The sequence below is a fragment of the Anguilla anguilla genome, chromosome 8 (genome assembly GCF_013347855.1).
Source record: "Anguilla anguilla isolate fAngAng1 chromosome 8, fAngAng1.pri, whole genome shotgun sequence".
Lineage (NCBI taxonomy): Eukaryota > Metazoa > Chordata > Actinopteri > Anguilliformes > Anguillidae > Anguilla > Anguilla anguilla.
In genome coordinates, this window is record NC_049208.1 from 52,919,987 (window position 1) to 52,934,986 (window position 15,000).

Sequence of the window (15,000 nt, forward strand, 5' to 3'; positions counted from 1 at the left end):
CGATTAGCTAATCAGTTAAATCAGATGTTGTTGTGCTGGGCTAAAGCAAAAATCTGTTCCCGCACTGACCCTCGCAGATAAGATTGGACGCCCCTGTTCTGTATCACCTTGAGTCACGGCCTCTAAAAATTTTTGTACTTCAACATGCAAATCTTTATTAGAGCTTGAATCGTTTAGGTGGCACCGGTGACTCTGAAATCTGTAACCCAGGGAAACGCGCTGCGTTTGACACGCGAAGCCCAGCCGGCTGCTCGCTCGGCGCGGAAACCCCAAACGCAATCCCAGCATCCCCGGCGCTCGCTTCGACCTCGCGGAAAACCGTCGACCGTCGACCGCGACAGGTTTCGCTTGTTTTCGGTTCCCCGCCCGAGCCCTTAGAAAAGAGGAAATGCTGCAGTTGTTTTTTTTTTTTTGCGTGAAGTGAAGTGCTTGCTGGGAGTTTGAGTTCTCACCCCTGTAAGAACACCATGGTGATGTTCCCCTTCCATGTAAGAGTGAAACGAACCTCGGGGGCTGTAATGCACTGTGCGTGGGTAATGGTCGCGGGTTATGCGGATTGCTTAAATGTTATCAGAGCAAGGCCTGAAGTGTCCTTTAATTAGATTTCCTGTGTTTTTGGTCAGCACTGAAAACACGGGCAGTGAACTGCAGGCTTTCTCTCTCACTCGGTTTGACTCTCTTATTGGTCCTTTCGGTCGTGTTGTGAACTCCCTGTGAAGCTGGAACCAGCCCATTTTCACCCCGTAGTGATCCTGGGTGTGCGCTTTTTTTTGGCAAGTGCAGTTAAAACCTCACAGTTGTGCACTGAAGCCCTTGAACTGTGCGTGCGTGTGTGTGTGCGCATGTGTGTGTGCGCATGTGTGCATATGTACCACAACATAAGGACATACACTTACTTTTCCTCCAGACTTTTAAACCTGAAAAATAATATTTCGTTTTTGATGTAAGGTGTGTCATTTCTAAACAGAATAAGTGTACATTCCCTTTAAGCTCACTTCTGATTGGCAGCTGAGTAAAAGGATTTACCTCCGACTGACCGATTGATTGGCTGGTTAAACCATAAATCTCCACGTTGTGTACAGAGAGAGAGAGAGAGAGAGAGAGAGAGAGAGAGAGAGAGAGAGAGAGAGAGAGAGAGAGAGAGAGAGAGAGAGAGAGAGAGAGAGAGAGAGAGAGAGAGAGAGAGAGAGAGAGAGAGAGAGAGAGAGAGCCCCTGAACCTCCCCAGTCCACCTCCTTACACAGGTCGCTCCTCCAATAGGTGTGTGGGAATCTGCAATTAGTAATATGATACCCATGCAGACCAGCGCCCCCTACTGGGTGCAGAAGGACATTAACATGGCTGCTGCTGAAATGACGGTTGTTCTCGCGCGCGGGAGTTTCCATGAGTCAGAAATACGCGGCGGATTCGTACTGTAACGTCTGCGGACGTGAGATTCGTGAGACCTTGCACACCCCCCCCCCCCCAATACCCCCACAGAAGCATAATTTTACAAAAAATAAATGATTTCGCCTTTTTTTCAAGCCGAGCCACCATCTCGCAAGTGGCGATTACTCAATTTAAAAAAAATTAAAAATCATTTTTCGGGGCCTCCAGTGGCGTAGCCCACGTGCTCATTGCGAGCCGCGACGTCGGCAGTTCGAGTCCGACCGCCACCGTCGTTTGTCGCACGTCTCTCCCCCTCTCTCCTCCTAGTTCTTCCTGTCTCTCTACACTGTCCTGTCTAATAAAGCTGAAAAAAGCCCCCCAAAAAAATAAATAAACGAAATTAATTATAAGCTGCAGAGGACAGGAGTCAGTGATAATTATTTTGAGCACTAGGGGGCATGACGGCTCGCTGCTGCCCTGCTCTAGTGCAGTACGGACGGGTTTGGCCCTTAACTTGCGTCCGTGTCTGCAAACACGCGCGCAGAATTGGCGTGGCCTTTCGATCGGAAACCGCACGCCGAGCTCGGGCCATTCCCGTGTGTGTTTTCCCGTTTGCCGAGAGGCTATTTTTATTGCGGACGTTTTAAAAATCTTAATTGTTACCTTGTTTAATGAAGCATCACACAAACTAGATATTAGATGCACAAGCATGTTTATCACTTTGATGATACAGCCTCAAGAGTGTCAGTTCTTTTTTTAACGATGTAGAAAAAATGACTTTGGAAAAGTTTTGATTACACCATGGGGGCGGGGGGGGGGAGTAGGGGGACCCTTATAAACCCTTATAAACCCTTATAATGCTGAGAACTAACTTTGGGAACTGTGTAATGTACCCATAACCTACTTTAGAATGATAGTTAACTGTTACAGGCCACTCTACTTGTACTGTGGAGGTATGCCGTTCCAAAGTGTGTATATATATATATATATATATCTATATATACATATATATATATACATATATCTATATATAACATTATAATATCAACATTGGTAGCTACATGCAAATGTTTGCTTCTTGTACATCAACCATCCATGTTTTAATGAGCGACCCCCCAGCACCCCCCATTTCCGCTCTCGCGGTCGGAATGCTTAGAGTTACCCGTGCGCCCGTTGGGTCAGGGTGCGACCTCCGCTGTCGGTTTTCGGAGAACGTGGGCGGGGACGTCCTCCTCCTGGCGACCTCAGCTCACAGACGTGAGTCAGAGGAGGACACTTCATTTGCAGCTCGACGGGCGCGCTTGCTGGCGCACTTTTAGACCAGCAGGGGTCCCCGTTCAGCAGCGAGACGCTGTCGTCCCGGCCCAGCTGAAACCCTTGCTAGCGCCAAACTCGTGCGGTCCTGCAGTTCTCAGCACTGTTGTGTCTGATTCGTTTTTTGTGTTGGGGGGCAGGGGCGAGGGGGGGGGGCAGTAAACAGTAGAACTGGGGGACGACAGCTGCTTCATGAGGTTCTAGTTGGTACCTGGACTGTTGGTGCTATGTCACAGTCTATGCCTGGAAGAAGGGTCTTACTGTCTGTGAAAGATACAAAATGGATGCCTGAAAGAAGGTTTTTGCTGTCTGTGAAGGACCCAAAATGAATGCCTGGAAGAAGGGTTTTACTGTCTATGAAGGAATCAAAATGGATGCCTCGTGCCTTACCGTGTGCTGCACCATTACCCCCTTGCGTGCTCTTGCACTCCTCCAGCTCTTGCCCCCCCCCCCCCCCCCCACAGTCTTGTTCTTGCAGTGTCTGACTTCGCCTTGGGCTGTACCGAAGCCCCAGTGCATGCTGGGGATGTTTTCCGGACCTTTAAAAGGTCTAGCGATGTGAATAATCGGTCTTCTTCTTCCCCAGGCCCCCATTAAGGTTCCGTAACCACGGCAATGACCAAAGCCGACCCATCAGAACCCTGTCAGCTGTTAATACCCCCCTCCCCCCCCCCCCCCCCCCATTGGTCCGCTGCAAAAGTATCCTGGACACACATCGGATCACAAGGCATTTAAAGGTCACCTTGGACCTTTACCCAAAACATTAAGGGCGGTTTAAAGTTTTAAAAAAATTTTTTTAAAGAAGATATAAAACACTATTTGAAAGTGTGCCTAACTGTAGCTAATGTGGACCCGCAGTGATACGGCGCCGTGTTAATGTAATGATGTTAATGTGATGTTCAGTGGGTGAACTGGAGGGGCTGAGTCGACCGCTTCACTGGAGATGAACAAAACGAGCGATGTGTCCGGGCGAAGGAAACTTGCCCTGAGGAGAGAGGAGAGGAGAGGAGAGGAGAACCGGGGGGGGAGGGGGGGGGAGTCCGGTAGTCCTTTTCGCCGCTTGGCGTCTCCTAACCTCGTCCTGAGGACACGTGTCCGTGCTGCCCCCCCTCCTCCTCCGCCAGCCCCCCCCCCCCCACACTGAAAAAGCAAGTGCTGACCCAGGGGGAAGAAGCTCATTAAGACGGGCAAAATGAGCACATTACCGAAAGGAATGATACCCCCCCCCACCCCATCCCACCCCACCCCACCCCGGGGGAAGGGGGGCTCCATGTAAAGATAATGACACTGCATTCCTGACAACGCTCATCAAGGGAGCCCCTGATTACAGAGCACTTTGTAAATCATATGCGACTAAATATACCCCCCTCTCTCTCTCTCTCCCATTCCCTCCATTTCCCCCTCCTCTCTCTTCCTCTCTCTCTCTCCCATTCCCTCCATTTCCCCCCGCCTCTCTCTCTCTCTCTCTCCCATTCCCTCCATTTCCCCCCTCCTCTCTCTCTCTCTCTCTCCCATTCCCTCCATTTCCCCCCTCCTCTCTCTCTCTCTCTCACATTCCCTCCATTTCCCCCCTCCTCTCTCTCTCTCTCTCTCTCTCCCCCATTCCTTCCATTTCCCCCCTCCTCTCTCTCTCTCTCTCCCATTCCCTCCATTTCCCCCTCCTCTCTCTTCCTCTCTCTCTCTCCCATTCCCTTCATTTCCCCCCTCCTCTCTCCCTCTCTCTCTCTCTCCCCCTCCCCCTCTCCCTCTCCCTCTCCCTCTCTCTCTCTCCCTCTCTCTCTCCCTCTCTCTCTCTCCCCCGCTGTTCCTCTCTCTCCCAACCCCAGCGCACTCTTTCACACCTTGCTTGTGCTTTCATTTTTGTTGTTTTTTTTTTAGGTATCTATTTTGGAAAGTGCATTTTTTTTCTTTGCGATCACAGCGTGACGTGCGGTGGCGATAAGGAGCCGCGTCAGCAGAACCGGCGCCCCCCCCACCCCCCCCCGCCCCCCCGCTGCGTGGTCGCATTATGCATGCAGGTACCGGCACGCCGCTGGAGGAGGCCCAGCCCGCCCCCCCGCCGGCCAGCTGCCGGGCCTCAGAGTGGATGTTGTCCGCCGTCCTTTCAAAGGGGGGAGACCCAGAAACCGGAATAGCGAAGGTCGCCCCCCCACGGCGTGGGCCTCTGGCTCGGACGGGCACTATCTGGTGGCATTAGGCCTGTGAACAGCAGGGGTTTTTGGAATGTTAAAAAAAAGAAAAAAAGAGAGAAAATTTGAAGTCAGTGTTCTAGAACACCGATGTTGTTTTTCAGTTAGCGGGCACGGATTGTGACATCAGCATCAGAATGTTCAGTTCGAGAACGTTCCGATCGCACGTTTGTAACCTCAAAGGGTTAAACTCCAGCGCGTTGGATGTTGCACTGCCTGGTCATTAAACCTGTTAACAGCAGGGCTTTTTGAAATGTTTTTTAATTTTTAATTTTTGTAATTCAAAAGTCAGTGTTCTAGAACTCCGTTGTTGTTACAAATCACTACCTGCTAAGGGTTACACTTAAATTAGCCCTTTGGGGTCTCTGAAGGGTTCTGCTGCCTGGTCAGAGGTTCTCTAACATGGTGCAGGTGAGCTTATTGCTGCAGGTGTGGGTCACGACCTTGACCAGCATGGGGGGCTTTGTGCTTTTCGAGTGTCTTAATGCAAGCAGTGCGAGAGCATGATGTCATCAGACTGGTCACGTATCAGCTGTGATGTAACTACTGGGCTGTCACGAGACGGGGGACAGTGTAACTCTGAAGCTGAATTTGGGGGTGCGGGGGTGGGGCCCTCTTGCAAAGCCGCTGGGTCCCAGGGAGGGGGCCCGTCCCACGTGCCTGGCATCAGACTGGGGCCGGGGTTGTTTCAGGCCATTTAGGGGACCGTCCCGGTCCCATCCCGACCTGCCAGAGCGCCCCCTCACTTTGCCTCCCGTCTGATCTGAATGTGGAGAGCGGTGGTGGAACAAAAAAAAAAACGAGGAGAAACGGGGGGATGTTGACGCGCTGTGGAGGAGAGAATAAACCTCAAGGGGTGGGGGGGGGGGGGGGTGGTGGATCCCTGACTCTGAGGGAAGCCACACGAGAGACCGTAAAACAGGACAGAGAGGGAGAGAGTGAGAGAATGAACAGGAGAGAGAGGGGAGGAGAGAGAGAGGGAAAGAGTGAGAGAATGAACAGGAGAGACAGGGGAGGAGAGAGAGAGAGGGAAAGAGTGAGAGAATGAACAGGAGAGACAGGGGAGGAGAGAGAGAGAGGGAAAGAGTGAGAGAATGAACAGGAGAGAGAGGGGAGGAGAGACAGAGAGGGAAAGAGTGAGAGAATGAATAAGAGAGAGAGAAAGCGTGAGAGTAAATAAGAGGGACAGAGAGACAGATGAAAAGAGCGACAGAGTGAAAGAATGCACAGGTGATGGAGGGACAGAGGGACAGATGAAAAGAGCGACAGAGTGAAAGAATGCACAGGTGATGGAGGGACAGAGAGACAGATGAAAAGAGCGACAGAGTGAAAGAATGCACAGGTGATGGAGGGACAGAGAGACAGATGAAAAGAGCGACAGAGTGAAAGAATGCAGGGGTGATGGAGGGACAGAGAGACAGATGAAAAGAGCGACAGAGTGAAAGAATGCACAGGTGATGGAGGGACAGAGGGACAGATGAAAAGAGCGACAGAGTGAAAGAATGCACAGGTGATGGAGGGACAGAGAGACAGATGAAAAGAGCGACAGAGTGAAAGAATGCAGAGGTGATGGAGGGACAGAGAGACAGATGAAAAGAGCGACAGAGTGAAAGAATGCACAGGTGATGGAGGGACAGAGAGACAGATGAAAAGAGCGACAGAGTGAAAGAATGCAGAGGTGATGGAGGGACAGAGAGACAGATGAAAAGAGTGACAGAGTGAAAGAATGCACAGGTGATGGAGGGACAGAGAGACAGATGAAAAGAGCGACAGAGTGAAAGAATGCACAGGTGATGGAGGGACAGAGGGACAGATGAAAAGAGCGACAGAGTGAAAGAATGCACAGGTGATGGAGGGACAGAGAGACAGATGAAAAGAGCGACAGAGTGAAAGAATGCACAGGTGATGGAGGGACAGAGAGACAGATGAAAAGAGCGACAGAGTGAAAGAATGCACAGGTGATGGAGGGACAGAGAGACAGATGAAAAGAGCGACAGAGTGAAAGAATGCAGAGGTGATGGAGGGACAGAGAGACAGATGAAAAGAGCGACAGAGTGAAAGAATGCAGAGGTGATGGAGGGACAGAGAGACAGATGAAAAGAGCGACAGAGTGAAAGAATGCACAGGTGATGGAGGGACAGAGAGACAGATGAAAAGAGCGACAGAGTGAAAGAATGCACAGGTGATGGAGGGACAGAGAGACAGATTAAAAGAGCGACAGAGTGAAAGAATGCACAGGTGATGGAGGGACAGAGAGACAGATGAAAAGAGCGACAGAGTGAAAGAATGCACAGGTGATGGAGGGACAGAGAGACAGATGAAAAGAGCGACAGAGTGAAAGAATGCACAGGTGATGGAGGGACAGAGAGACAGATGAAAAGAGCGACAGAGTGAAAGAATGCAGAGGTGATGGAGGGACAGAGAGACAGATGAAAAGAGCGACAGAGTGAAAGAATGCAGAGGTGATGGAGGGACAGAGAGACAGATGAAAAGAGCGACAGAGTGAAAGAATGCACAGGTGATGGAGGGACAGAGAGACAGATGAAAAGAGCGACAGAGTGAAAGAATGCAGAGGTGATGGAGGGACAGAGAGACAGATGAAAAGAGTGACAGAGTGAAAGAATGCACAGGTGATGGAGGGACAGAGAGACAGATGAAAAGAGCGACAGAGTGAAAGAATGCACAGGTGATGGAGGGACAGAGAGACAGATGAAAAGAGCGACAGAGTGAAAGAATGCACAGGTGATGGAGGGACAGAGAGACAGATGAAAAGAGCGACAGAGTGAAAGAATGCAGAGGTGAGGGAGGGACAGAGGGACAGATGAAAAGAGCGACAGAGTGAAAGAATGCACAGGTGATGGAGGGACAGAGACAGATGAAAACTCCAGCCCCAGCCAGAGGATGCTGCTCACACAGAGCTGAGCCAGATCCCTGCTCTGAGTCCTGTGCCTTTAACTCCTGCATGAATAACCCGAATGGGGCAAAGACTGGCAGCTTTCCCTTCTAATGATGAGTCCTACAGTCAACCAATCAGCTTCCAATATCTCACTGTATTACAACAATAATAATAATTATTATTATTATTATCATTATTATTATTAGATTAGCTTAGTAGACTACCTTATCCAGAGCAACTTGCACAAACATCTTTACACACTATCTATTTATACAGCAGGCTATTTACTGAAGAAATTGGGACTAAAGACTTTGCTCGGGGATAAAACGGCAGTGCCTCAGCCATGGATTTGGGCCTGCAACCTCTGTGCTATTAATCTTTTTTTTTGTAATTTATTATTTTACTTATTCATGTATATCTTGTTTTATGTAATGGTTATTAGCATATTTTTTCTTCTTTTGAGCTGTTTTTCCTCCTCCTGTGTGAATCCTGCAGCTGTTTATAAAGTTATTAACTGCAGCTGACACAAAGAAAAAAAAAACAGTGATGATTAATTATTCAGGATGATTAGCAGTTTTAAGGCAGCTTCCTGTCCTTCCTGTTTCTTCTTCTGGCATTGCTGCTGGTTATAACGCTCCTCTAATGGCGTGACAGTGCCCTCTGGTGGCTGTGGGGTCAAACTTTGGCTGAAACCCGGTGACCTCCCTTGCAAAGGATTGTGGGTTTTATGGAGTATGTGTGTGCAAGGGCAGCTGAATCTCATGACACCGTTATGGCTTTCTGTGTTAAATGGTTTGTGAGATGCCTTGCTACAAGATTAATTTATCATTAACTCATTATTGGGGGGGGAAGTCATGCTTTGTGGTTACATTTTTTTTTTTGAACGTAACTTCATGTTCTCACGACACGTTTTCATTCCGTGCTTTCGGGAGATCATGTGACTTCTGAGCTCCCCCCCTCAGGAGGCGGTCCTTTAAACCATCCGCTTCCTCTTCCTGTTTCTGTCCGCTAGCTCATTCGCCTACAAAGTAAGGATAATAAGGATAATGTCCTTCCAGGAAAATGGAAAAAGGCTGTCTGCTCTAATGTCAGTTATGCTCACACAGTAAAAAAAAAAACAAACAAAAAACGAAGTGCCGTTTCCTTTTCCTTTTCTCCATTTTGGGGATGGATGACTGAGTGAGTGCGGAGGCATCCCATGATGCCGTGCAGCCTGTGGTCTGTGGGTGTGGGGAGACTGCGCGCTGTCAGGGCTGTGACTGCTGCTCCTCTCAGACTGTTTCTGAGCCTCCTGCCACACAGGGGCTCATCGTGTAGAGCTCATATTTACACACGCGCACGAACACGCACACGTGCACACTCACACTCACTCACACATACATACTCTCATGCACATGCATGTGCACAAACTCCCATGTGCGCACGCACACTCACTCATGCACGCACATGCGTACTCTCACGCACATGCACGAGCACACGTGCACACTCACACAAACACAGACATACATACTGTCATGCACAGCCACACACACGCATGTGCATGTGCACACACGCACCAACACATGCACACTCACTCACTCACTCACGCAGATACAGTACATACTTTCTCATACACGCATGCATACCCATACATACTCTCACACACACACTCACGCACACAAACACTTACACACATGCGCACAGACACACACACACAAACACAACTACACATACTCACACGCACACACACCTACACACACACACACACACACACTTTCTCACACTCACACCTGCTTGCATCCTTCAGCAGAACATCGGACACTTATTGAATTTTTCAGTGTTACATCGCACTAGATATTAGTCCCGTCAAGATCCCGCTACATAAACTAAATTCCCTCCGTTTCTCCGTCTGTCTCTCTGCCTCTCCTCTCTCTTTCCAACTGTCTCTCAAATTCAAATTCTCTCTCCCTACATCTCTCTCTCTCAGCCTTTCATCTCTCCTTCTCAGTGAAAGGATATATGGAGATGGGAGAAGAAGCCAGGGAAGGGTATTTTAATTAAGGTCACGAGTAGCCGGTGCTTGTTTTGCGCTTTTTTAGTCGCTGTCTAAGTGAGATTTTTTGAGTCAAAGTTTTGTTTTTTTTCCCCACTCGCACGTTCTCCCCGATTAATTATTCAACATCTTTTCTCAGCTGTTGCTTTAATATTCATAGCCTTTAAATCTTATTTAAGAAATGTCTTTGGTGTGTGAGAAAATGTTTAATAAATTATACATGAAGCTGTCTGTTCACTCTGTTCAGTTAACCCTCTCAGTCCCGTAGGGTGAAGTTTTCCAGTCCTAACAAGACTCTTGTTCTCTTTCCTCCCCCCTTCCTTTTTTCTCTCTATTCTTTTTTGTGCTCTTCTTTCTTTCCCTCTTCTCTCTCTCTCTGTCTCTATTTCTCTTGCTCCCTATCTCTCAACCTCACTGTCTCTCCCACTCTCTCTCTCTCCCTCTCACTGTCTCAATTGCTTTCTCTCTCCCTCCCTCTCTCCCTGTTTTTCTCTCCCCCTCACTGTCTCTCGATCTCTGTCTCTCTCCCTCCCTCCCCCTCTCTCTCACCCTCTGTCTCCCTCTCTCTTTCTCTCCCTCCATCTCTCTCCTCTCTGCCTCTCTCTCTCTCTCCTTCCACCTCTCTCTCCCTCTCTCACTCTGTCTCGCTCTTGCCCTCACTCTCTATCTCTCTCTCTCCCTCTCTCCTTCTCTCTCTGCCTCTCTCTCTCTCACTCTCTCCCTATCCCTCTCTGCCTCTCTCTCTCTCTCACTCTCTCCATCTCTCTCTGCCTCTCTCTCTCTCACTCTCTCCCTATCCCTCTCTGCCTCTCTCTCTCTCTCTCTCTCTCTCTCTCTCTCTCAGATGCAAGGTGTGCCATCCCCCCCTCCTTTCGCCCCCGCCTTCCCTCCTTCGCTTCGTCCCAGGACCGCTCGGGCTGGACCCCTCGTTTTGGTGTGATTTCCGCAGATCCGCTCTATATGTTGGACCAGGAGGAGGTACGCCATTGTTCACATCACTTCCTCTTCCCTTACAGAAATACAGCACACTGCTATTCACATCACTTCCTCTTCCCTTACAGAAATACAGCATACTGCTGTTCACATCACTTCCTCTTCCCTTACAGAAATACAGCACACTGCTGTTCACATCACTTCCTCTTCCCTTACATAACTACTGCACACTGCTGTTCACATCACTTCCTCTTCCCTTACAGAAATACAGCACACTGCTGTTCACATCACTTCCTCTTCCCTTACATAACTACAGCACACTGCTGTTCACATCACTTCCTTTTCCCTTACATAACTACAGCACACTGCTGTTCACATCACTTCCTCTTCCCTTACAGAAATACAGCACACTGCTGTTCACATCACTTCCTCTTCCCTTACAGAAATACAGCACACTGCTGTTCACATCACTTCCTCTTCCCTTACAGAAATACAGAATAATGCTGTTCACATCACTTCCTCTTCCCTTACATAAATACAGCACACTGCTGTTCACATCACTTCCTCTTCCCTTACAGAAATACAGCACACTGCTGTTCACATCACTTCCTCTTCCCTTACAGAAATACAGCACACTGATGTTCACATCACTTCCTTTTCCCTTACATAACTACAGCACAGTGCAATATGCAAATATACAGACATTTTAATACACTATGATAAATACTGCAGTGTATAATAAAACGAGCACAAAACCGTCCAGACCCACGGCGCACCTGTACAAAGTGTCATGAGTGAAACTTGGCTAACTATATAGCTAGCTAGCTAGCTATGGCATGTCCTCACCTCTGTGACATTATTTGTTGTCCTCCGTGTGTCCATACATCTGTATCGGTGGGTTAACTAGGTTAACTAAAGTAGGCGAAACGCGAACATGTTAGGGTTAGCTAAAATAACGTTAGGCGATAAAGCTGTGCTTACACATCTCGTGCCGTTCGAAGTGATGCGCGCCGTGGGAAAAACCCAAAATATAGGCCTATGTATATTCAGCAATATGTTGACATATATAATATATAATATTGAATGATAAATATATTTCACAGTAGTGTATTTCTGAGAAAATATTTGCAATAAACAAATTGCAATGTATCCCATGCAAAGAGCAATATGCTGAGATATTCTGGTGAATTAAATTTCCTCAAGAGTTAAAATACATCTGTGGCCAAATTCGGCTAGCATTTCTCTGTGAATTATTATACTTCTTATTCGCGCACACAATTTGGCAAGTTCAGTGATTATTCTAACATTGCCAAACTGCCACTTGCATCCAGTTGTACGTTGAAGTGGAAAAAAGAAATTTATTGAATCTTTTCCTGTGATTTGAATGAATGTATTTTTTTTTTATTCGACAGTTTCTTGCTTACCCATATTGATGGCTATTTTGGCAGGTTTCATTCTCAGGTGTAAATCATAAAAGCATAAATGCTGTTCACGCGGTAACTCAGTCTCTCACTTGCGACCCTTGCAAGGTGTTTAAAAACCTTCACAAAAGTCATCTTTGATCTTCTAATGTTATATTTGGGTTTTTTTTTACGCGGGTCTATGAAAGCAACATGGGGTCAGCGAACGCCGCGAACGCCCTCAGCGCCGCGTGGTGTGACCTCTGACCTTTCTGCGTGAGCTTCCTCTGCCGAAGGCTGGAGAGCGTGTCTAAGCCACCCTGCTTGTGGCGCGAGAGTCTGTGTTGTTGTCACATTACGTGGCTCGTTCTTAATTTATTTGGGCAGCAGGCATTCCAGCTCCAGGGTGACTTACACAACTCATCGGTTTATTTTTTTTTACATGTTCTCAATGTAAACGGTGGAATTATTTACTTAAACGGTTCAGACATGAGTACCATGTTCAAGGACGTGAAAATCTGTGGGATTTGAACTGGCAACCTCTGTCCAAAGACCCACTCCTTCAGCACTGCACCAAACTGCAACCCAGATTTGTAGGGCACTCATCTGCACCAGGGATCTCAAGCTCCAGTCTTTGATGGCTGTGGCCCTCAAGGACCGGAGTTAAACCTGCAGGCACAGCACCCCCTCCGGGAACCGGAGTTAAAGAGAGTTAAAGAGAGAGCCGTTCTCCTCTAGAGAGCGGCCCATTAGAGAGTAGACCGGTCCAAAAAACCGCGCCTCTTTTAATTCCCTTTCTCGCCCGCCCATGTGCGAGCACGCCAAGCCTTCGAGGGACGGACGGTCCTGCAGCACGCACCGCCAGCCGCGAAAACGCGATAGAGCGCTCTGCGGCCGCACACCGTGTCCGGCTGTCTCTCCACTGCAGATGTTCTTGGAATCAGACAAACCTAATTCCACCCGCGCAAGTGCTAATGTTCACGTGTAACTGTTGCTACCGGTGAGTCCATCGCTGTTTCAACACCCTCCAGCAGAACAATAATGAACAGATACTGCTTGGTAACTGGAGCCTTAAATTTAAAAACTTAATAAATGAGCCCTCGACGAGGGAGGTCTTAGAATGGGTGAAGTGGAACCACAGTGCGCAGCCAGTCTGTTACCATGGGCTTGCTGATTTGAACCAATCATCTCTCTTTGATTTGCGGCAGAAAGCTATAAATCCATATGATTGGTTCATACAAATCAGCGACTGGACAGCCCATTACTGCTCCAGCAGAGAAGCCTATCTGCCTATCCCTCGAGGGGGCTTTCAACCAGCGAAATGATCGGGGCTTAATATTCCTACGCAGCTCTTTTGTTGTCCGCGAGAAGACACGAAAGAACATTTTAAACGCACACTGAGCACGCACGCGCGCGCGTACACAGCATGGCATTGGCGTTACGCGCTGCTGGTGCGAAGTCGCTGGCCTCAGCGCGCTCCGTTCGCGCATTAGTTTGACTGGATGTTTTCAATCGACCGAGGTCTGAGAGAATGTTTTTGAACAGGGTCACATAAAAGTGGACGACCAGGTGTCTCTCAGTCAGCTAAAGGTGATGATACTGCAAGTGCGCAATTAGACAGAGGGAGGGTGAAGCGACTTCCAGCTGACGGGTGACAGGCAGACTGGCAGGTGGGCTGCCAGAAATAGAGCTAAGGGGTAAAAATTGAGACCTGGGTCTTTTTTGGAGGGGGGCTTGAAGCTCAATCACAAATGACAAATGCACCAGAAATACAGCACAATGTTTAGGACTTTTTGTATCAATAATGCTGCATTTTAAAAGCTTGGATTTCTCTCTGATATCTCTATCGTTATGTCATATGTTAGTGACTGATAGTACTACAACCACTATGATTCTTAGTACCGCGGCAATTGCCGTTATAATATTGCTCAATACAGTGCACCATTCTGGAAAATTATAGTACAAAACAATTTATTTAATTAAAATCTACGCTTTTCACAGATCTCGGTTCTCTATGACAGACAGTCACGAGTCGGGGCGGGTTTTTAATTTTTAGGAACCAAAAAGAACATTAAAATAATTCACAATTAATTGCCCGTTTCACAAAGTCCCGTTAAGGCGACCGTATGAAATGGATCTGAGCCAATCGCGACGGTAGTGCCAGTCATCAACCCCCAGAGAGCCAACATAAAATATTCAAACTCGTAGTTCGTCTCCGCAGGCGAAGCCGAGCGGCAGGTATTCTCTTGCGAACGGTGGGCCGGCATAACCGCCATCATTTATTCTCGTGTTCTCCACATCTGTTACCGAAGAATTAGACTACGGCAAACACCAAAAGCTGTGTTTATTAATTTTTTTAAAGGGGCATGTTTTGACAACCAGTTCTGCTTCTAGAAGAGGTGATTAACGTTGAAATAGGCTGATCAGTCACGGCAATTGGTGTTGAGGCTGCAATTTCACTGTTTTGTAGGCTACCGAGCTGTTAATATGAATACAACCGTCATTCCACTTCATTTATGTGTTGAGTCTAGTTTCACTCATTAGGTTTTCACATATTAATCCACGTTAGTGCGGTGACAGTGTGAATTAATCTGTCTTTTTGATAAGGTGGAATTTTGATGGGGATGTGTTAATAGATGACTATGCTATGAAGCGATTTTATTAAGCCTGCATTAAAATGTGAATGCAATTTCTAAATTTAGCGGGATGAGTCACGAGGTGGACTTCCTTCACTGTGACGCAAGTATCGTTTCCTCTGCAGGCCTCCGATATAATGCACTGCCATGCCCGACTGCCGGGTTCTGATCACTGGAACACTCGCCCTGGTGTAGGTATGCCAGCTGATTGCAATTTCATGGCCAGCCACCA

The 15,000-nt window shown here is 48.0% G+C and overlaps 1 protein-coding gene across 8 annotated transcripts in view; it reads left to right on the plus strand.

The window, feature by feature from the left end:
- The window catches only part of LOC118232950 (ras/Rap GTPase-activating protein SynGAP-like), a 122,558-nt gene that overhangs the window by 22,802 nt on the left and 84,756 nt on the right, over positions 1 to 15,000 (plus strand). For all 8 annotated transcript variants that reach the window (XR_004766428.1, XR_004766429.1, XM_035428215.1 and 5 more), the window contains exon 2: positions 10,644 to 10,777. Coding sequence is in view for 6 of the 8 variants with exons in the window: in XM_035428213.1 (XP_035284104.1) it covers positions 10,644 to 10,777 (134 nt within the window). In the remaining 2 variants the exon portion in view is untranslated. The remainder of the gene's footprint in view (positions 1 to 10,643; positions 10,778 to 15,000) is intronic.